Source organism: Argiope bruennichi, chromosome 3, assembly GCF_947563725.1.
Source record: "Argiope bruennichi chromosome 3, qqArgBrue1.1, whole genome shotgun sequence".
Classification (NCBI taxonomy): domain Eukaryota; kingdom Metazoa; phylum Arthropoda; class Arachnida; order Araneae; family Araneidae; genus Argiope; species Argiope bruennichi.
In genome coordinates this window covers 20,192,073-20,217,560 of record NC_079153.1, presented here as the reverse complement: position 1 = coordinate 20,217,560, position 25,488 = coordinate 20,192,073, and the positions used below count along the sequence as shown (strand labels likewise).

Sequence of the window (25,488 nt, the reverse complement as noted above, 5' to 3'; positions counted from 1 at the left end):
AACAGAACAAGTCTGAAATTTTACCTTTAACTATAAAAAATACCTTTAATACTAATTAAATATAGTTAACATTAAAAAGTGGAGAATTACTATTGTTTATATGAAATTTATAACTGCAAAAGGAAACAAAATAGCATGCTTAAAACTTTGCAGGAAAATGGATTTGGTATAGCCTAGAAATGGTGCACATTGTATAAGAGATGAGTCTATTTTGATAAGACAGACAGACTAATCTCAAATTTAGACTAATCTCATGTCATTAAAGATGAGGAAAGAAAAAAAAAAAAACATTCACCAAGTTCAATATAATTGTATTTATTACAATCTGATTAATTTTCTATAACCTGTTGATCATTTCATATTTTTCTGCATCTCATTCAAAGCATCTGATTATCTGAGGTTTAAGATCAGAGGCCAATTCATTAGAGCCATAATTTAAAATAATAACAAAAACTAAACATTAAGTTTTCTAATGATCACAATAAATAAATGTTCATAATTATGATTCCTTATTAAAAAAATAGAATTATAAAATATATTTTGGATATATATGTAAAAAAATAAGCTCATTTTCAGTTTTTTTGTAGCAGGATTTGTAAGATAGATGTCAGGAGAGAACATGTGAGCAGATATCATGCCAAATTGATGATTTAGCTTCACTAGTCAAAAGAGATGACAAATGAGTTTTAACAGTTTTGCAGAGATCATCTTCAATACAGAGTAGGATTTTAAAATGTTCCAATATCTCTTGATATTCAAGTGTTACTTCAGTCATTGAGACCCTGCAAAATAATAATACAAAGAAAACTTTTATACATAATAACTTTGGAAACATTTGTGCAGATTAATTAATGAGAATGACAATTCAAAAACTACAATTGTACTGGATTAAAGAGAACAGAATTAAGAGAATTAAGTTTAACAATCCGATATATTTTATAATACTTTTTTTAAAATTGTAATGCTCCATAGATATATATTTTCTCATTTTTAATAAAGAATATTAAAGTGAATGTTCTGATTTTAAAGCTTTATAAAGAAAAAATTGGTTGATGCAGTTACATGAAAAATCACACTTCAAAATTAATATTATCTATAATGACACATATTATCTATAATGCAATTATTGCCAAATCTTCTTTTGCATAATGTCTCTGCTGAAACTTGCAACTGTGGTTAGGAAATGACAGATATTTATGGAAAACACAGAGAGGCATACAGGCAATCTTCTATAAGCACTCACATCCTCCTCTGCCCCCAAAAGCATTTGATGCGATATGAGCATTGACAGATCTAAGGTACTAGTTCTCTGTCAGCTGATTTTAAAGTCATACAATATTTGCTATTGCGACATACTACACTAATGAGAAATACCACAGAAGATTTGGCGATGAATTTATTTATAGACCATGTGACAAACAACAATAACAAACAAATGTTTTTTTTTTTAAATTTAGAACTTAAAATTATTGCCTTTTAAAATTTATATAATTCAAATAAACACAACAACTATTTGTTTCACAGAACAGATTCAAGATTAGAGAATTTATTTTGAGTTAATCTGCATAAATAGGCTCAATTTTCTTAATTTTGTTTCTATATGCAAAATAAAACATTAAATATTTTTTTATAATAAAGAAAAAAAGCAATGCATACCTTTTCTTCCAGCATTTTGTAAAATTTTCATATTCTAGGGATAAAGATGAGGCACACTGGATTAAGTGATCAATGTAATAGCTGCTAAATGCAGAGAATTTTGCAGCAATGTTTCGTAACTTCAAAAACGGCTGTTTCCACAAGAAATGAGCTAAAGAACCATTCTTTTCATCTAGAAGTTTGAGAAGAATCCAATTCATAGCAAAATCTTGAATTTCTGATGCAATTTCCGAATCTTTATCTGATATTAAGATATGAAGAACAATTTCCTATAAGAGGAAAACTGTTTAATAATGCATTACAACTGGCAGGATAAAATTAAAATAAGAGGTAAGCATCCAAAGGGAAATAGGTTTGTGGTTCTAATGGTCTTTTATTTTACATGGTAGAACTTTAAAATTTCTCTTTTTGATAGTTATAAATATCTAAATAAATCTAGTATAAAACCAATATTCATTATGGTTCACAACAATAAAGGATGTTAAGTGGGACAATAAAATAAGTGATGGCAAATCAGATTCCTTCAAGCAATGCACAGTAATCCAATTTTTTTTAAGGATAAAGGTGTTATCGTGGATTTGGCATGAGAAATTTCCAATGGTTGTTTCATCATTGAGAATTTTCCCAGTTTTGTAGTGTTTTCATCATGGACATTGATCCATTCATCATGTCATGAATGGATCAATGACATAAGTCATTTATGCCAAATTTACATCACTGGGACATCATGGCTCAGTGATGTAACTTACTGATTTATATTCAGTCCCATACATGCTCCACTAATATTTGAGTGATAATATGAATTACTGTATAAAACTTGTTTAGAGAAATTCAAGGCATAGTTATTGTTTGGTTTAATAAAATACTGCCTCTAACCTTTTTCCATATTTCATTAAAAAATAATAAATGCTATCTTGAATCATCTTAAAATATTACAAAATTCTACAGATACAATTAGAGCCTGAGGGTCAATTTCCCTAGGGAATACTTAATAAATTAATTAGCTGTTACAAATGTCAACTTAATGTTTTACAGAACTTTAAAGATGATTTTTAATGACTAACAATATAATAGTAATCATAATACAAACATTGAACAGGAGCTAATGTTTGAAATAAACAGTTTCATTAAAAAAAATAATTAAACTTTATTAATCTGTATTACATATAAAATATAGCTTAATTAATAGGAAGATACACAATTTAAATAGAATGAAAATCACCTTTTTTAAGGTTTTAAAGCTTGATTTTTATTGAAAATTTATTTTATTGAAATTTGTAATAATAATAATGATAATAATAAAAACAGTCACTTACTAAAGTTTCCAGATTTCCACAGAGTGTATCAAATACAAAAGACAACTGACTTTCATATCTGTAAAGAACAAATACTATGTAATTTTCAACTAATATTAGGTAAAAAGAGTATGAAAGAAATAATAAATAGACAAATTAATTTTGAATCATTAAGAAAAACATTTCTATACTATTAATTTATAAATGAAAGAAAAATTTCTAAATTATACAGCTCAATGTTTATATACATAAAATTCTATAAATTAATTTCTTTCAAACTTACAAGTTGTTGCAGTTATATTAGTACATACTGTTTTTCTGTGGAGAGTTGAATCATGGTATCTTTTAAAAAGTCTAAAAGAAGCTCTGCTTTAATTTCGTAGTAAAAAGAACAGTCTGAATCAAGAAGAGTGATACATTTCAGTGATTGTAGAAGTTCCAAACATAAAGTATCCAGTTCATAAACATCCGAAGAAACCTATAAATTCAGTATTATTACTTGTAACTTTTCACTTATTTTGTAAAAGTTTTATTTAAAAGCAATATATACATGTGTGATAAATTTTTTTGGACTTTTAAAATTAATTCTTTTCTAAAGCCAATTTCAAAAATAAAGCAACTTTATTTTAATTCCAAAATAAAAGCTCTTCTTTTATAACCAAACTTTATTTTTCCTACACTTTAATAGATTGCTGATTACATGAAAATCTAGGGATTTTTTTCCAGTTTCCAAAGTATAAATCTGAGATAAGTACTATTAAAAGTAGAAAAAAGATGAAAAATCCAAAAAAAGTAGAAGAATCACATGCCTGAAAGATCTCTACACTTCTAACCAACTTATATTTTATAAGGAAGTAAGTAGGATTTTACCAAAACAAAACATCAAATTGTGTTTTCTTTGCTTATTCAAGCAAGTCTGATGCAAACTGCATGAATTTTAAATAACTTTCCCATCTTGAGGAACAATTTCAAATTATAGCCTTTTACACTTATTGTTACCTAATTTTTTTCAATATTTAAAACATAATTTAAAATTTTAAAAATAATATAATATAATAACTTATATAAAATTTAAAACAATCATTGTAATATTTCTGTGAATATGAAGATTTCACTTAACATATAATTATGATATATATTTAGGTTAGCAAATTAGAAACTTTTTTAAAACAGTATAAGGAAAATTACATTTTGCATGCATTTGTATATTTTCATCAGTTCATTACTTAGTTATTAGGTTAATTGGAAAATACCATATAAACCTAAAGCATTTAACTTTACATGAAATGTGTTTGAATTACAGATTTGCCATAGGTTTAAAAAAAAAGTTTTATTTTTTATTTTTTTACAAAATGCACACAGAAATGAAAAGAAACAAATGTTTAATCATTTATATTTATTATCAGTAAAATACTGAATAGAGGTCTAAAACACTTTACTTTTTCAAAATCTAATTCAGATGGCTTGATTTTCAAAATTGTATCTTGCAAAAAATTCTTTTGAATATTTGGATTCTGTAAAAACGACTAAAAAAGAAAAGATTATATTATATACATACACACAAACTTCCATTTTCAACATATTTATCATCAATTTATGAATTGAAGTCTTTTCTCCCTGACTAATACAATGCAAAAGCAGTGGCAGTCAGGTTTGTTTATACAAAAAGAAAGTGGGGAAAAAAACAACAACCTTAAGATAAAAGATTCTATTATGCATATTTCGTAGAGGGGAAAAATTGTTTTCCTTTTCTTTCATACCAATTTGTATGCACCTTGCTATAATCAAATTAAGAAAATAGTTGATTTAGTACATCAAAAACTATGCCATAGCCAAACAAATATAGTATTCCCATTTCCTATATAAAGTAACTGTACTATATTTCCTCTGATAGCAATACACTAATATGTATTGAATGGTATGCAAAAGAAATTCAACACAAATGCACTCATTTATATATTGTTACAAATCCAGCAAAGCACAAGCATTGAGTGGAGCTCAAGTGATTAGCTCCACTCAATGAGCTAATCACTTGAGACTATGATTGAGTGGAGAGTTAAACTATGATTGAGTGGACTGAGAATTGAAGTAGTCATGTGCTGTGTAGCCAGTCACATAATAATGAGTCGGCAGTTGAGTACAACTATAAGAAGAAAGTGGAAAGTAGCAGACTTTTAGAGAGACATTAATCCCTCTTTTTGCTGAGTTCTGTCTGGCTGCTTTGTGTGCTGTTGTGGAGTATGTATACCTTAGAAGTTTACTCCGATTAACTACTAATGTGGTGCTGTGTTTTTTTGTAAGTGTTGTTCTTGTGTGCATCTCAGTCATGTTTTGTCGTCTGTGTATTTGTGTCATCATATTAATAGACATTCTTATTTGCTTTTGAGACCTGTTGATTGTTTCATCATGCTCCCACTACAGCAAGCGAATTTATTTTATGGAACATTGTTGACAATTTTCAGAAATAATATTAAATGAAGAGAATTGAAGCAAATGTATATTAAAGCCTTTTCTTTCTGTAAAATACCAAATATTTAATTTCATAAGGAGAGTCTACATTAATATGTAGATAGATAGCACTATTTAAAAATTGCTGAATATCTGACAGCATTTCACCATTTTTTAAGAGATAATTATGAAATCAGACAAATCTTCAAGAATCAAATTTCACCTGAAGGGAGGGGGGAAGGCTGCAGAATATTATTCATTTCCCTGTTTCTTATAGTAAACACTATTCTCAAAAGAGAAAAAAGAATTTGGGCCAGCTTTACAAGAAATTGATAACTATTCCTTGCAAATCAATATTTATTAATTAATTTGAATAAGATGCAGCTTTAAATTACAACTGTTTGCAAAAAATTAACAAAAAACCAAAATTAGTGATAAAAAAAATATCTTTTAAAAATTTTGAATATTAGTAGAATCATAATTAAATCATGAATTTCTACAACACCCACTAATTTTCTAGTCTAGAAAAGTACACTTACCTTTTCAAAACTGTTTCTACCCTATTTGAGACTACTAATTATTATTATTTACTCACAATGAAGATAAATTTCATTCCTCTCAATCAATAAATCTATGCAAAGTCCAAAATATGCATTATTTGTCTATTTCATTACAGCCCTATGCATGAGAGTCTTTTTTCTTATTGCGGAAATCACTAACAGTGGGGGAAAACAACAACAACAACAAAAAAAAAAAAAAAAAACTGTCAAACATTTTCCAGTAATGGCGAGAGAGAGAGAGAGCATGTGTGGTGAGTGTCAAGGTCAAAGAGAAAATATCTTAAAATTTTTTATATAAGTAGAATGCATAAGACTTGCATTGCAATTCTAAAATTGTTTCAAAACATCTAAAAATGGAGAGGGAAAGATGCCCACTCCAAATTAAACTTTCTTAACACAGCCATTTGCTGAGACCTATTTAAGAGAAAATAGTCTAAAAAAATGCTGCTTTTTAAAAGCCTCTAGTGCCACTCGATTTTACTAATAAGAAAACTTAGTACTAGTAGGTGACAAACTAATATATTCTTATAAATAAAAAGTAATAATTCAAAATAAATATAATAACATTCATATAACAACTACATAATAGCAAAATTTTACAATGAATATTCCGTATTTATAAAACAGATTACATTTTTTTTTTTGTACAAAACTATACAAGTATGAAGGGAAACAAGAAAATGAAATATAAAAAAATTCCTTTAATAAGAAAATATTTGAAATAAATGTAATAAAATAAGCTTTAAAACATACTTTATTAACATTCTAAAAATGACTTTAATTTTAATAATCTAATATTTATTCTTTAATTTATAATCTATTTTAAATAATCTGAAACCTTGAAATTAATTTTTCCCCAAATTCACTCATATGGAAAAAAGATTAAATTACTTATGATTAATTTATTATTAAATTGAGAAAATAATAAAATAATACATTATCATTGGCAATGCACAAATATATATAATTTCAAAACAGTCATATATAAGAAAATGAATAAAAACTAATTATGAAATTCTGTATTTACTAAAATGGAACAAATGGGAGTGGGTCAAAATCAATAATTAATGCAATAAAATTTTTTTAAATAAAGCCATGGAATGGAAAACTGGATATCCAAAAAGCATTAGTTTCCACTGCACTATTTTAAATGAACATGGGCTAAAAGAAAAAAGTTTTAGATATATCTAACAAAGCATTCAGTCATATGGTTGGCATGAATGCTTGCGATTAAGTGGCTTAAGTGGAATGGAGTGTCACTATTCAATTGGTATGGCGAAGAGTGACTGTAAATGGTTGTCAACCAACCTGATCTTTTGCTTCCTAACATACATATAGAAGTTATAACAAAACAAAAATCTCTAAAAATAAGTTAAATCAATTTCACTTTGATAATGATAAAAATAAGTAGTTTAATAGCAAAAATTAATTTACCTGACAAAGAAATGAACTGCTCTGTTTTAAATTTTTAAAGCAATAAGTCAATCCTGTACAATTAGTAGTAATCTGGTGTATTTGTTCATCTAAATCCTTCATAATCTCAGTATTATCAGAAAATTTATCATATACCTGAAATGAAGATAATATATATAAAAATCAACAAAAGTTTGCATAGCATACTTAAAAAAAAAACTGACATATACATAAAATAGTGAGGAAAAATCACAGAAAAATTTTAAATATAAAATTATAAATAAATAGTGATTTTGATATAATGCTATGTCAAGTATTAAATTCTTTTAATTAAATATCAACTAAAATGCAGTTTTTAACATTCTAATTATGAACAACTATTAAACGAGTTATTTAACAGAAACGTTATTCTTGCTATTTTGCAAATAATAATAGACCCAAAATTTTATTATTTGCAATAATGGTATCAATTATTAATTTTATTATTATTTAATATTTTACCTATTGTTGAAAAAATATTTGAAGGAGACAAAGTACAATTCAGAACACTATTTTATACAAAAAGGCAATTATAACAATTGTAGTTACATACAGAAATCAGATTTCCCCATTACATGATCGACAATATAGAAAATAAGACCAGTCTGCAAAGTAATAAACTAAAATAAAATGTATTTCTACTAATATAATGGAAAATATGTATTTGTGTATTTTGACACTCTATAAAGCAGATGGTGCAATTCAGAGCAATCAATATATAGCAGATAATGTACAGCAAAATAATGGAAATGAAGATTAGAACTCTTATAGTCTGGTCATGAAGAAATAGCTTTTCATTGGCTCTGGATGTGATAATGTCGTAAATACATGCTCTGTAACAAGCATTTTTAAACTCTCATGTATACACATTATGCTGTAATAGTCTCTGCTCAAGATTTAAAAACTTGGACATTTTAAAGAGAAAAACCAATCTTGATGATCCAGGAAAAAAAGATTAATCATTCACATTAATCACACATTAGGTAGCAATAGTCCTTACAGATTTCACAAGTCTCTGCCAATCTTAGTCGATAAACTGAACCAAAAAAATATGAGAGGTTGCAGTAATTTACAATTTTACTGTGGAACTATGATTCCAAGAACAGAAACATCATCATTTCAAAAGCAGATAACTGTTGCCATCTTTCAATATGGAATTGTAAAATTTCTCAGGGACAAACATTTCTAAGTCTTGTAGAAAGATGCTGTATTTTATGTCTTGCATGCATTCATAATTGAATCCATTCAACCAATGCATTATTGAATTTTTCACAACCTTGCCCTAGATAAAAAGCACCAAGAAACCAAGAAACCTTGGCAGAAACCATGATCATCATTGATTCCATATGAAATACAGGATAAAAGACAATTTCCCCCACATGCCTGTTCCTGTAGCAAGGCAGATTCCTTACCATCAAATCCAACAAGTTTGTCAGCAGATTTTCATTCAGCGAATTTTAAATGAAAGGCCAATAAATGAGAGTTGCAGTTTCATGCAGAAATTAGATTTCCTTGCTACATGTTCAATGATATAGAAAATAAGGCCTGCCTGCAAAGTGATAAATTAAAGAAAAATAGTTATTTATGCATTTTGGCACTCTACAAGGTAGATTATAAAATTAAAAGCAATCAATATTGATACAAACATACTCTAGAAGAAAAGTACATTTTTCAAATCATTAAAATTAAATAAGATATTGGCCTTTTTCTGCAATATTTTCCAAAAATATAACTAGATAAAAATTATTATTACACCATTTTAAAATTATCTTTTTGATAATACCAATTTTAACTGTACATTTTTTTCTCTAATTTTAATTAATTTTTGGCAAAATTTGCAAATACTTTTTTTTAATTAAACATTTAGTCATATGTTTTCCATCAGTTGCAAGAAATTAAAGAATGAAAATTCTATTTTTCATGATCTTTGACAATACAATAATGAATTTTTCTTTTCTGATTGTATTTTATTAAGTTTCTTTGTGGAATATGTAAACATATTTCATTTAAATCCAATAATAAGTTGGGTTGGAGGAAAAAAAAAGACAAATGTATATAAACAATTTCTTTTTAAAAATGTTTTGTTATGTTTGTGGTGGTAGCATCATAATCCAGATAACAACTTCCGGACAAGAGTGTACACTTTTGTCTAGTGGCTTTGTTACGCGGCTATGAACCCTAACGTTGCGAGTTCGAACCATCAACCCGCACATTGGTGACCCTGGTTCTGAACAACCTCATCCTTCATTCAGCTGTCGTGGCTCCATCTACCGGCAGCAACCGCTCACACACGCTCGCCATCGCCCGCCATAACACTTGGCGCGATAATAACGTTCGTCGCTCGCCATAACTGGCGCGATAAACTCTATCGACACACTGGTGGGGGACTATTGTGGTGGTAACATCATAAGCAAGATAACAACTTCCGGAGAAGAGTGTACACTTTTGTCTAGTGGCAATGTTACTCGACTATAAACCCTAACGTTGCGAGTTCAAATCTCAAACTTGCACATGTTGAATCTTTGTAAAGAAGGATATATACTAAAGTATAAAGAAAACTTCCTTTATAGAAAGAAAAAAAAAAAAAATTCTTTTATGTTTCAATAATGAAAAAACACAGGTTAAAAAAAAATGGATCTCAATTATTTGAAGCTAATTTAGATTGTGATCAGCTTGGATAGAAGAAAACTTGATGAATAAGAATTAAACTACAATTTTTCTTTTTTAAAATTTTTCAAAATAGTTTATTTGAAATTATAAAAAATATAATTGCAAGACAACATTATAACAAGCTTTTTTATTAATCATCAAACTTATTATAAGCATTTTTTGAAGCACTAATTAGTTTTGATAAACATTCTGAGAATGGAAGGTATCTGGGGGCACGGCAGTGCCCCCACCAAGTCGAGCAAAAACAAGCGGCACGGCCGTACTATCCTTTTCTCGAAGCAGTTCAGGCCATTTTCAACCCCCCATAACTTCGTTGTGGATAAAACTAGAAGCCGGAATTTTCAGTAACCAAGCAGGCATTATATAAACACGGTATATTTCAAATTTCATTAAATTTGAACCAGTAGTTTAAGAATTATAACTAGTCAAAGTTTGTGAATTTTGTCACTGACTGACAGATCATCAAAACTCTAAGGCACTTCTAGTCGACATAAAAGCTTCAAATTTAGAATACAATTAGTGTTTAGTGTATAAATCAAGGAAAAACTAAAATATCCATGTAATAATGGACGGATCGATAAATTTTTCGAAGTTTCGAGCATTATCCATTTTGTCGGCAAATTCGTCACCAAGTCGCCAAGTTTGTCACCAAGCTCTCGTATCACTGGCTCGGCATCCGGCAGCATCCAATACAGATTACTGTAAAACGGTCTTTCATATGATGACACTATTCTCGCTGGGAAAAATTAATTAAATCTCAAATTTACAGGTTTCTAACAATAACTAATTTGAAATAATTCAATTTGAAGCTGTGGAAGCTGCAAACGCAATGGGTGACTTTCAAAAAATCAATCTGGTAGAAGAAAGCAAACTGATCTTTAAAGTATGATCGCAAAACTTAATGTCGATCAAAAAAGAGTCTTCGAAATGATCACAAATAAAATGGACACAACCGATAATAACGCTGACGTTTTACGCTGTTTTGTGAGTGGAACTGGTGGCACTGGAAAGAGCTTTTTAATAAAAACTCTGAAAATTTGGGTTAAGACTTATTTAAACAAAAAAAGTGGCAGTTAGTACTCCAACAGGAATAGCTGACTATACATAGAATAGATTGACTATACATAGACTATTGCAACTGCCTGTAGAACACAAGCAAATACCGAAGTACAAACAACTTTCTGATGAAGTGCTCCTTCTGAGATCAGATTTGAAAGAAGTAGTATTGTTTATAATAGACGAAGTGTCGATAATATCCAATGTTTAACATATATTTACTTACGCTTATCTGAAACATTCGACACAAGAGACGATCAGAATGGGTAGTTTGGAAAAAAACATCTTGTAGTTTTCGGAGATCTCTTACAGCGTCCGCCGGTAAGAGAAAAGTCACCTTTTGAAAAACTATCAACTGCTGAAACTAACAAGTTATTAGGTTCCCTCAGTGTACCGAATCTGTGGACTGAACTGTTCATATACGATGAACTTACAATTAACATGCGACAGCTCAATGATTTTGACTCTGTTGAAATGCTAAATAGAATAAGATTAGGTGTGACTACACAAAAAGACCGTGACTTACTCTCGACTAGATTAATAACTCTCAAATCCAATTCAAATGAAAACAGATTAATTGAAATAATTGAACACCTCTCGAAACTTCCTGGTGATATCGTTTGCTTATTATCTACAAAAAACATGTGTCAACAATTAAATACTGCAATGCATTTAAGCATCTACATCCCAAATCTCTTCTACATCCCAAAATAAAACTTACAGCTGTAGATAGCATAAATTTCCCCAGATACCTAACAAAAAGAGCTCGTGAATGCATAAAAAATATGAAGACGATGCTTCTATGACTGCAGGCCTGGAAGAGAACATAATTATAAAAATAGGAGCAAAAGTCATGTTAAGGCGAAATATTGACGTGAGTCTTGGTTTAGTTAATGATTCTATCGGTATAGTGCAAAGAGTAAAGGTTGATCTGGAAAATACAAAAAATAAGTAAGAAAATATACATTGCATTTAATAAAGAACATGTTTACGAGCTTAGTCCGGTCAAAACTAAATTTGAAATTATTAATAGAGCTTATGTTCATCGCGAAACGTTTCCCATATGTATAGCCTATGCTATAACTATACACAAAAGTCACGGTCTAAGTCTAAATAATGCACTGATGGATATTGGTTCTGCAGCGTTCACATCCGGTCAAGCTTACGTGGCACTTCCGAGAGTTACAAGTCTGGACGGCTTACATCTAATAAATGTCGACTTTGCAAGTATTAAAGCGCAGGAATCCTCAATTTGTGAATACAATAGACTAAGAAGCATTTACCGTCCAGACTTGTCAAAAATTGTAACATCAAAGCTTACGAGAAAAACCCATAGAGACAGAGACTGGGCTTTGAGAAAAACTGTGGCTGAATCTCAAGAAGTAGAACCAGAAAAGAAAAAGAGAAAGACTACATACAAAAATAAGAAAAGGATTATCTACAAAAAGAAAGGAGATGCCATCAAAAACATAACTTGTAAAAAAAACCAAGTCTCGCAACTCAATTCTTCTATCGTAAAAAGTTGTGAGATCCATGTAATACCAAGTCGGTCCATTTATTCAGTCACTACTTAAGCGTCCTTCTGTCTTAAGTTATTACTTAATTAGCTAACCTATCAGCATCTTATAGTGACCATATCAATATTAAAACTCTTTTATGGTTTAAATAAATAGATTGACTTGGCAATCGCACTAAACAATCTAATTTAATATAATATGTTAATGTAATCTAATTTAATGTAAAGATACATTGTGTTTTCATGCGATGGCCCAGTCAATCTATTTATTTAAACCATAAAAGATTTTTAATATTGATATGGTCACCATAAGATGTTGTTAGGTTAGCTAATTACGTAATAACTTAAGACAGAAGGACCCTTAAGTAGGGACTGAATAAATGGACCGACTTGGTATTACATGGATCTCACAATTTTTTACGATAGAAGAACTGAGTTGCGAGACTGAGTTGTGAGATATCTTAGATTATTCAATTCCCAAAATACTAAAATATCACTAACACACACAAGAGTACATGATTTTAAAATCTAAGATATCAGAAATTGAGAGCAAAGTCCTTTGCAGAACTCTTTTACAAAGAGGAAATAACTCACATTAAATAAAAATTTATTTAAAAAATTCTATTGCTTTACGACTGAACAACAGAATAAAAGTATATAAGTATAAGAAGATATTTAGAAAAGTCAAATTCTCAAAATAAATGAAACAATGTGATATATTAGAATAATTTTACTTTGCAAGAGAAAATTTTAATTGCAAAAGTTAAAACTACCTGTTCACAAAAACTGGCCCAATTAAAGGCATCAGCAATGTTTTTTTCGTTCCAACAGGGAGAGCATCGAGCCTTAGGAATAATGTTTCCATAAAAGTGTTGGATTGACTTAATGATTTCAGTACAATTCATCCTTTAATTTGATTAATCTAAAGGAAAAAAAATTAAAAAAAATATATTCATTTTTACTTTTTTTACTAATGAATCATCAAAAATAATCATAAAACTGTTATTCATATTTAAATTCTGATATACTCATCTGATTATAAAGTACATAAGACACAGAATTTTTATGCATTAAATTGTGAATTAGTAAAATATGTATCATCAAATAGTTCTGCAAGACTCCAGTTTTCTTCAAATATATGCATAATTGCAAACAAATTTGATTGATATAAAATTTATAATAATAGAATAGGCGAAGAAAATGAATATTATTAATTTTGGACTTCAAATATTCCATTACAATTTTTTTTTAAAAAAAATTAAGAACTATAGTCATGATTAGAAAATTATATTTATTATAGTTTAATTTTTATAAATTAAAATTTTCAAATTTTTTTTAAAGCATATCTTTTAAAAAATTTGAACAAGAAAAAAAATGTGTTCAAATTTACTAGTTAACAATTACCGAGGTGTTTTTGAATAATAAAAAAATTAATGAAGAATTTTATTTTTTCAGTATAATAAGCATCTATAATAATATCAATAAAAATCCTTTAACAAATATGTGCAATAAATAAAGATTGCATTAGAAGATATTATTAATATGACTGCAATTTAATTTTTAATGGAAATAAAAAAAGTAAGATTTATAATATTTCTTGAAATGTAATTATAATATCTATTATGTTTTGTATGCAAATGGGAAAGTTGCATACATTAGTATAATAGTGTAATAATGAATAGGAAAGTTACCTATATTAGCACTGATCGATTTTGTAAAGTATAAAGACCAGGAGTATCAGAAAAGCTTAAATTAAAGGAATTAACTCACACTGTTGAATATTTTTAAATGTGAAATTTCTTTAAAGAAAGTTTACAGCAAAATGCCAAAGAAAATTGAAGATAATCATTGCAATGAATGCAAAAGACCCTGAATAAAATACATGCAATACCATAGCTTTATGGTATTGTAATCAGCAATAAAAGAAAGGCAGTCAATCTGAAAATATAAATTAAGTTCAATATATATGTTAATATAGTTAAAGACAATAAGATATATTGTTTTAAATTCTGATATCATAATTCATAGAAATGTCTGTTTAAATAAATTTTAAAAATCCATTCTATAATAGTAAAATAAAAATTCTATTCTTCTGAATTAATAATTCAAAATTTTTAACTATCATAATGTTTTCACTGCCAAATGGCAAAATCTTAGTCTTTTAAAGAAGCAAAACTGTAATTCATATTCAATGTCAGACATGAGAGAAATTGAAATAGTTACAAACATGAGATAATTTATGATAAATTGAATAACTATTTCATTTTATCACAAATACCCAAAATTGGGTCTTTAATTACATAAATTTTCAACTACCAAAAAAGAGTGATAAGGAATATTATTCCATTAATCAAAGCACCTTATAAAGAAGTTTAAACATAAGAGATCTTGCTCTCCATCACACATATAAAAAGAAATAACTAGAATATTATAAGCTTTTTTAGAAATAGTTAATAAACGGATATGTATTTAGGGATATAACTGAATATAAAATGCACATTTCAATATTAATTATTATAATTTTTTTGTCATTACTTGTTACCATACTATTTGATAAAGTGTTTTATATGTTTTTCTTCTTGTTACATATATGCAAGGTTAATAATGTGTTTTTTTAAAAAAAATTACATCAATTACTTTTCTATCCTTATTCATTTGATAGTTGCAAAAATAGATTAATCAATAAAATGAAATAATTTCAAAGTATTAACTTTATGTAATATTTACATCAAAATGGTCACCACAGATATGCAAAATATATACATTTTTCATGAATTACATTTTCAATATTCCATTAATATCAACTTCCAAGTTATGAAAAATGGAATAAAAATTTTTAGTAAAACAGGAGGATCAAGAACCAAGTTTAACTTCAAGCCAAAAAAATTCTAGCCAGATTTATTAAAACTCAGTAAATTAATATAATAAGAAACTCATTTTTTATAATTAACACATTTGGCAATTTATCACTTTAAAATGTTTCAATTTGACCTCATTTATATATTTGGTACAGATTCTCTTCATCATCATACATGAGGTTTATAGCAGCTCATTAGCCATCAGCCGGGACCTTCAGCTGCAATCTGAGAGAAGTTTAAGCTTTTGTTAATTGTGAAATTTAGTTGCATACAGAAAGCATGGGCAATTTGGGGAATTAATGACTAAGTTTCATAAGCATTTTGAGAAAAAAAAAAAGTAAAATTAAAATATCATTTATAAGAAAGTAAGATTTTTAGAATGAATTATTAATATTTAGTTTGAAAGAAGGATAATTAGAGGTTGGTGAAAGCGAAATAATCAACTAGGATTGAACTAAAGGAAAAGATTGGAAGGAATGTGAAGAATTGACCATGCCATGAATGCTGCAGTGAGAAGTCGAAAGAACTTGTTTAATTATAAAGTTGTGTGAATGGGGAGTGGCTCACACAAGACTAAGGAAAGAGTTAAATTTTATTTAAAAACAACTGCTTTGGGCATTTTTGGTTTTTAGAAAGTCAACCATTATAATATGGGATATTTCAGACTGTAGGGTTTTTAATATTAACTTAATCCAATTCTCTTGTACAGCAAATTTTTTATCTCTAATTTAGCCAATGAATAAGAAAAAAGATTTATGCCTGCATAAAGTAATTATAAAATTTTTTTATTCAGAATAACTTATTTTTACTTATCGAACTGCCTCTTCAATAAACATTGCATATAGTCAACAAACAGAAACAGTTGTAAACCCAAATGTCCATGAGCCATCTGACTTTTGCTAAATAAATACTTTAAATGGCTGACAGCAGAATGATACTAAAAAAAATCATTATCTAGGAAAATTTATTAAATTTTAATAATTTATAGTTAAAATCCATCAAATCTGCTTTGTACTATATTTAATTATTAAGATATTACACTATATTACAATATAGTGGTGAATTATCCAGTACTATACACAGGTGGATGTTATCAAATAAAATATTGAAAAATATATCTTACATTTGAAAGTATAATTCTTTTTTTTTTTTCACTTTTTTTACAATCACATACATTAAAGACAAAATGAGAAATCGTAATTGGCAAAAAGTTCGACATGAAGATTTTAATATTTAAGCACCCCCCTTCCCCTGAGTTCATATTTTTAAACTAATTTCTAAGGTTTCGATAATTACTCACTTTTTATTAATACAAAAGGTGGTGTTTTTAAAATATTCGGTAACATTTTATAATCTAGTCACTTCTCCAACATATTTTATTTATTAAACAGTAAGGGGAGGATAGCTCAATAGACAAATTACAAAAATAAATATTAAAGCTTGCTAATTTATCCTGTATATTATATAATCTCAAGATTTACATACTTTGGGTTTTAAAAAATTGTTTCTTTACAAAATTAAAAATAACACATATAATACAAGTGCATCTTCAAACTTTACCTTTATCCTAATATTTATATATTAGTCTTATTAAATATAAATCCTTCATTTTTACTGTCTATTTTCACACTTCCTCCTATAAAATATTACCAAATTTTGATTTTAAACTAAATAATGATTATCCATCTGTTTGAAAATAGTTTCAACACCATTCGCTCGGAGTTGCCGAAACAGAATAAGGAAATAAGATCAAACTAACAATAAATAAAATAATGTTAAAAGTGATTGATTGATTGGAAATCTCATGCCTTGCTGTTGAGGGGGCTGCTCCAAAAATTCTGCTCCGAGGGAAAAAGAAGGGGAAAATTTGCGCGGGGAAAATTTTCAGACTATTAGCTTATTATGCCTATCCTCAATGGTCGATATGGTTGTATCCGTTATTTATCGGCAGTTGAAAGATTGTTTTGAACTTATTTAAAATACTTTTATTTATTAATAAATGAAATTATAGTGTGCATATGAAAAAGTATTATCTTTCAATCATTTACGAATGTAATTATTTTGTGGAAAAATTTGCGCGGGGAAAATCTTAAGAATATTAGCTATGCCTATGGTTGCGTCCGTTGCAAGCTGTACACGATACAAATATTTTGAATCATTAAATGCAATTAAAGTGTGCATATGAAAAAGTATTATCTTTCAGTTATTTACGAATGTAATTATTTTGTGAAATAATGTTTAATATGGATGTAAGAATTGCAAGCTGTACACGACACAAATATTTTGAATCATGTACAACTCATCACACATTTCTGTTTCTGTACCTGTTCATGTCAATTAAGAAGTTACAGGATTAGATGTTAGTTCTAGATATTTATCTTTGTTAAGAAAATAACTTTTTATTAAATCCTCTAAATCATTTTTCCCCCAGATTATTAAGCATGTAAATTACATTTAGAAAGTCATACTTTATTTACCTGAAACATTTTGTGCATATATTTTTACAAAGTTTACATATGTTGATAATAAATTTGATACACATTTATTTTTATAATTAAAAAAAAAGCATTTCATTGGCAACTGATGTAAAATGATGGACAAAAGATTATCCTCAGTTGTGTAAATAAATTGCACATCAAACTGGGAATTAAATGAATATCTTGCATTTAGCTAGGTAAAATCTTGCATTTGATTTCTTAAGATTTTAAAATTATATTTACTTATATAATATTATGAAAGTTATTCAAGAGATTTTGCTATTGTTGAAGCCTAATACAAAGGCTTTTTATTACAGGATTTTTCCATGTAAAATTTTTAAAGAAAATGCTTCTCTTTATTTAAAAGCAAAAATGTTTATTAAAAAAATCCTTTATATTCAATGGGATTGTATGTTTGAAATTACGGATCTATTTATTCTGTAACAGCTATGATTTCGTAATATGCTGAAAAGAAAAGCACTGCCAATGTTTTTATTTATTCAGAAAGAAAATATTTATATGATAAAATACCTTGTATATTTCATTATATCTGAAAATTTTTTAAGATAAATCTTACTTTATTTTTTTTAAGAATTATATTTAATGATTGTTAAAAGATTTTCATCGTACATAGTTTGTGTGTACCTGTAATGAGTCATGCTCTACTATTAAAATTTGACCATATGTTTTTTGCGTTTGATTGATTTAATTCAAATACTAGCTACTCTTATGCAATAAAAATATAAAAAAGGTCAGTTAAATATCCCTAATATAGAATATAAGTGAAATGAATAATGACAAATTCTTCTGTTTGTCAACTTTTTTAGTGTTATATTGAATATTAGAACAGCTTTAGATTTTTTTAATTGTATTAGACTGTATTTTAGATTTTTTTTCCCTTCTTTTTTTTTTTTTTTTTACCATCTCAATTCAAGAATTTTTTTAGAGGTTTACTATCATGCATTTTAGTTCAGAAAAATATGTATATACAAGTAAGATAATGAAAAAATGTAAACCTTTTGGGTAATATCAATTTGAATGAAATAATCAAACTTCTAATGTGAATAAATTAGCCAAAAATGCAGTAATTTTTTTTAAATAAACATCTTTGTATCGCATAAATATTCTAAATTATTTTAGATTTTTAAAGTGATTTAATTTTAGTATTTAGAAATGGAGTTGCTATAACCCTATCTTGTAATCTATCTACTGCATAAATTATTTAATATATTAATTTACAAATTGCAAGTTAGTTTGGGTTTAGATAGAGAGGTATGCACTTACAATAATGGCTTCATTTAACCATCATCATATTGTGAAGAATTATTTAAAATTCAAAAAGTAAATGATAATGCAACTGTTCTGTTCGATGTAAAGACTGTGATTGTTGCATCCATAATTATATCTGCAGCTGCATTGATTCTTCAATCAGATGGAATATGTGCAAGCATATTCATTTTGTATGCATGTACAATAAGAAAACAAATAATGTTTCCAATGATAGAAATTGATAATTGGTGAAGCTGCAGAAACCTACAATCTTAATGAAAATATAGCATCAATTTCATCTCCCAGACCAACCAATGAAACAAATAATTTAACTTTTAATGAATCGGATTCACTTATAAAGTATGTAAATAACAATGAATCTGTGATACCTTTATCGCCACAAAAAATTGAGGGAATATTATAATAAAGTTATTGATTCCCTTGTTACGGCAGAAGAATTAAATGTTGCTCGGACAAAAATTTCTTTCATTATGCCCATTTTGAATGCTTTAAGATGTAATTTAAAACCTCATCCTGCTGCTTTTCAAACCAAAAGTAATGCTCCTGCCAACAATCTTGAGCAGCAGAGACGCTTTTTTTTACAAGAAGAAAAAATTTCAAGTCATGAAAAAATATTTGTCCTTTCTGCCAGTGAATCTAAAGCAATAGCTTTAAGTCTTTTAAATCAGAATATTAATTCAGCAAGCCAGTAACGAAAGTAGTGTAATTATCCAGCATAATTTTATATTAATATTTTGTTAATGCATTAAACCCAGCATCAAAAGCCATAATAATTTTAAATATTTTATCAGTTATTTATAAATAAAATTAGTGTGTTATTGAAAAACTATTATCTGTATTTAGTCATTTACAAATGTAATTATTGTGTGAATTTGAAAAATTATGAACCTGTTTTCAATTATTTATAACCATTATTGTAGTACATACTCAAAATAATCTGAACTTATTTTTTTAGTTAATTTTAGATGTGATTATAATATGTATTTCAAATTTACTTTGGATTATTTCTAAATATGATAGTAGTGTGAATATACATGTATGATTAATATAAAATGATTTTAACCTTAATTGTTTTAATAATCTTTTTAAATCTTAATTTTAGTTGCATTTCAGAATTAAATAAATATATATGTATGTTACAATTAAACTTCCAATTGTGTACAACTTGTTACACAATTCTATTTTTGAAATTGCTCATGTCTAGTAAACAGGTATAAGATTAGATGCTAATTATAACTAATATTTATTTTTATTTACAAAACTTTCAATGAATTTCCCCATGTCACTAATTTTTTCAGATTATTAAGCATGCAAATCGCTTTCAAAAAGTTCACTTTATTTACTTGAAATATTTTATCCACATATCTTTAGAAGTTTATATATGTTGATAATACATCTAATGTATAGTAATTTTTATAATATAGATGAATATTTCATTGACAATTGATACAATAATAAATTATTTGTAGTTTTTTAAACATGAAGTAAGCATGACATTGAATATGAGCAAAAGATTATCTTCAAATGTAAATTTAAATCCTACATCTAACTGGGAATTAAATGCATGTCTTGCATTTAGTTATTAAAATACAAAATCTTGTTTTTTTTTAAATTATTAAATTGTATTTTGTAATGAGATATGAAAATAATTCAATATTTTTATTATTACTGAAGACTAATACAATGTTGTTTTTTTCTAAAACAAGATTTTTTTGTATATAAAAATGTACATTTTCAATCAAATCTTTATAAAAAATATGTTATGGTGAATGAGAATACATATTTAAAATTACATTTCTTTGTATTCTGAAAAAGAAATGATTTCATTGTATGCTGAAAAGAACACTGAAAACAATTTTATATTATAACATCTCAGCAAAAAAGAAAATACATATATATGATAAAATATCCTTTTAATTTGCATTATATCTAAGAATTTTTTTAAAAGATAAGTCTTGCTTCTTTTTAACTTAAAATTTCATATTTAATGTCTTTTAATATACTATCATCATTTCATGTCGAGAAGACTTATTTGTATATATGCATAGTTAGTCATTTTCCAATAATAAAATTTCATTTCATTTTCTTTATGTTTGATTGATTTGATTTTTAATTCATTTGTTGTTACTTTTCAATAATCTCAGCATGGTTTTTGAAGACAGCACATTTATTGGACATAGAAAACGAAAAGAAAAGAACACAGGTATTTACAATTAAGCACACAGCATCTTGTTCGCGGGAGGAATGGTGCCGGAACGAAGCGCCAAAAGCGGAGTCACACAGATATTCCTACGCGAGAAAAATAGTCCGCTCGCTTCATCCCAACAAATTCAAATACCAGCTATTCTTGTACAATGAAATTATTAAAAAGACCAGTTAAATATTCCTAATGTAATGCGCATGCACATAAAATGTTTAAATACAATTCTGTAGCTTAACGCTTAACCCTTTCAGAATCAACTCTGCCATAAATAATAGTACTACCTTCAAGAATCAGAGGGTTGAATTTATTAAACTATTTACTTTCTTTACATTATATATTTATACATTATTTACAATATATATATATATAGTGATATTTTGTGCAATCAGTTACACTCTTCTTTAAATATCCCTTAGGAATAATTCAAAAATATTAAAATTAGTTAATAACAAATTAAAACCATAAAATAATTTTAGATATCTTCAAACCAACAATTATTTACTTAAAAGGATACTTGACAAATGGATTTAACAATTTGTTTAAAATAATTTCAAAAATAAAATCTTGCTCTCATTACATTTCAAAATAATTAAATTTTTTCATAAACTCTTTTTATAGTAAAGATGTCCAACTCAAATGCTAGCTTTAACAAAATAAATAGGGTTTGAGTTTATGTGGGAGAAAAAAATATTTTTAACAGAAATATTAATCTATTTCAAAAATGCCATTAATAAAAACTAAAAACAAAAATAATATTAATGCTGCCTTTCTTGCATGTTTATCTCAAGGAATATGTTTTGCCTACAGTGATCAATTTCAAAATGATACAAGGTGAATATCAGTAATTCCGGATCTGACATAAAACATATTTCATGTCATAAGCAAAAAATAATTGCTCATACTTATAAGTATTTCCAAATGTAGAAATAATTAAAACCTGCCTGAGAGCTACTTCTAAAATTTTAGCCTTTCAGCTTAACTGAACTTTACATAAAAAATGAACAGAATCACATTGATATATTACATATGGTTAAATACCAATATTGTAATAATGGAGAAAATTGAGATCAATCAATAAAGCTGTACATACAAGGACATTAAATCCTGAAACTTGTTTCATATGCAATTTCTCAGCCTTAACAAAATGTCTATATATTTTTGATGCTATGCAGTTTTTCTTAAAATTAATCTGTTGAAGACTGTAAATAGGTATTTTTAAAATTATAGTACAAAAATTTCAATATATATTAAGGTTACTAGGCCATTGTCATATTTATTGCAATTCATACTCTTATTTTGAGGGATAAAATATGCAATAGAGATGCAAGATTATTAAAAGTACCATAACTTTAACATCTATAATAATCAGATACTTAAAAATATTTTGTCATGGACATTAAGCATTATGTTATGTAATTTTTTTGTATTAGCTATATTTCTATACTAAACTTTAATGAACAAAATCACAGCTTTGGGCCTTTATATTTTATCTTCTACTAACACTGGTTATTTAGATGTGCTTCATTTTACAATGATAAAATTCTAATAATATCTTAATATTTTAAGAGTTTTAAAACATCGTAAGATCCTGTGATTTACATATGTTGTCAGCAAATAAAAATATTAAAAATTAAAAACTAAATTTCGAATCATAAAATCTCAGTTATATATATATATATATATATATTATTAAATATTAATAAGCAAAAAAAAAAAAAAAGCAAACCTCAAAAGGCATGGAGCTAACAATAACAAAAGTCTAGTAAAATATTATTGAAGAAAAAAGGATAATTTTTCGATCATGAATAATAAATGTTATCATTTCGAACTGTTAGTTTTTCACAATTTTTTTAAATATAGGTACATTTAACATTTTCAATAAGCTATTATATATATAACATTTCCAATGGTTAAATCGTGCAAATTTAGATTACAATGTGTAACATTTCCAATAGTTAAATCATGCAAATTTAGATTACAATGTAATTATTAACTTTTGTTCTCATTGAGACATGAGTAAGGCTCTCCATTTAATTTATTAAAAAACAAAATTCAAAACTTAAAAAGAAAGGTAAAAAAGACCAGCAAATTAAGATTGAATTAAAATACATTCTCATAGCAGAATAAGCAATTAACTCCTTCATAATCATCAGTTTAATAATAACTGATTTAACACTAATTTAATAATTTGGTAGTCAAATGAAACAAATATTTCAATGACACAGATATCACGGCTAAGTATGCATGTACTCAAAACTGTAATATTAATTTACTGCAAAATAATAATATAAATAACTTTTAAAAATTTAAATGTCATTTCAATATAGTTTAATAAAATTCACTTGAATTATGAAACTGAAATGTATGCACTTTAATATATAAATTTATTTTTCATTTATGGGATTGAAATATTAGACTCGTATATATCCATATTTCTTCATAATTACATTTTCAGATCTATGTATTTAATACATATAGTTGGGTATGTATTTAATAATACATACCCAACGGTATGTATTTAATAATACATTCCCAACTATATGTGTTTGAAAATATTCCTTAAAAATGCATATTGGCGCTGAAATATATATATAACAGTAAATTGATCAAATCATAATTTTCTCAAAAAAATACAAAAGCTTTCAAGTTACTAATTGATAATATAAAACAAAAAAATACTTGTCTGTTGTCACAATAACTTAAGGTGACCATTTTTTTTAACCTGAAACCATGACAACAGGAATTTTGACCAGCCACGCCCAAATTTTATAAATTTTTATCAAAAATTCACCCAACGGCCAATCTGTATACCTAAGTAAATAAAAAACTTTTAGATATCAAAAAATGTTGCGTTTATTTAAACACAAGAAATGTGAAAACTAAAATATGATTTTACAATACAAAAATAAAACATAATAAACATAACATAACATAACATGATAAGTCATACCTAATATAATAAAACATAAGGAGTTATTTAATTTAGTTTGTTTTTTTATATTTTTCTGAGGAATGAATTGGATGAGAAATTTATAATGTATTCTTTATTTGAACAACAATTTTTTGCAGCACCTTACTTTTCATATAATGTCATAACTTCTATATAAAAAAAGCGTCGTTATATTTAGTTCAATAACACTATTCTAAAATCAAAGGCATCTACATTTCAGAATTCCGAAGACAAATTTCGAAACATTTTTGAATATACAGAATTATACAGTTCAGGAATCTGACGGAGAAATCACGTAGGCTGAAAAACTCCGTTTTCCCTAAACATCAGAAAATCCCTATGTTTTTCCCTAAGAGCAAAATTTTGGTGCTGTCCCTAGAGTCTAGTTTGCTGTTGTGGTTCGGTTATTCCATGTAGGATTTAAATCTTCTCAATATGTTGCACTAAAAATGACGGAAATTTTCATATAGTATTAATATTTAGATTTATTTAGGATCTATTTCTAGTCATATAGCAAAGTGATCCACACCAACCAAAATTTTGTCTTTCATGTTCTGAATACTGTGGAATATCGAGAGAAATTGTGACAATATTGAAGAGCATTTTGTATTTTTAAAGATTTACTTGAAAATTTCACCGTACCGTATATGTCTTTTTATTTTTCTTTAATCAAGATCATAAAATCCTAAATTTTTGTGTAGTAAGCCAGTAAAAGTATTCCCACTTGAACCATAATAAAATACCACAAGTACAATTGGTACAAATACTAGAAATACTCTAGTTAAAAAAAAAAATCATATTTTTATCTAATTGTAGGGTTAAAAAAATTTTGCTGGAGCGCAAGAGCAATTTTTCATTTCTCGTCAAAACATTATTGTTCCTTATTTATTTTCCAATTTTTACAATAAAGCCTAGGCCTTTAATTCGTTATATTCATTGTTCAGAAAAAATATGGCTTATATTTCCTTAGCGATATAACGGGAAATCAGATTATTTTTATTTGATTTAATCTTTTGTGTCCGAAATTATTTATACTTCATTATTTAGCAGTTCTTAT

At 27.0% G+C, this 25,488-nt stretch overlaps 1 protein-coding gene across 3 annotated transcripts; it reads right to left on the bottom strand.

Annotated features, from left to right (window-relative positions):
- Positions 1-299: 299 nt before the first annotated feature.
- LOC129962696 (uncharacterized) lies at positions 300-17,351 on the bottom strand. Of its 3 annotated transcripts, none has more exons than XM_056076622.1 (8): positions 17,072-17,351; positions 13,427-13,575; positions 7,394-7,528; positions 4,391-4,477; positions 3,263-3,429; positions 2,973-3,030; positions 1,657-1,925; positions 300-782 (listed from the first exon to the last, which is right to left on the bottom strand). In XM_056076622.1, the coding sequence occupies exons 2-8, from the start codon at positions 13,556-13,558 to the stop codon at positions 608-610; spliced, it is 1,023 nt and encodes a 340-aa protein (XP_055932597.1). In that variant the 5' UTR covers positions 13,559-13,575; positions 17,072-17,351; the 3' UTR covers positions 300-607. The 3 variants fall into 3 exon arrangements, with proteins under 3 accessions (XP_055932597.1, XP_055932598.1, XP_055932599.1); XM_056076623.1 differs by lacking the exon at positions 17,072-17,351 and adding an exon at positions 16,635-16,698; XM_056076624.1 differs by lacking the exons at positions 13,427-13,575; positions 17,072-17,351 and adding an exon at positions 8,824-8,948.
- Positions 17,352-25,488: the final 8,137 nt, after the last annotated feature.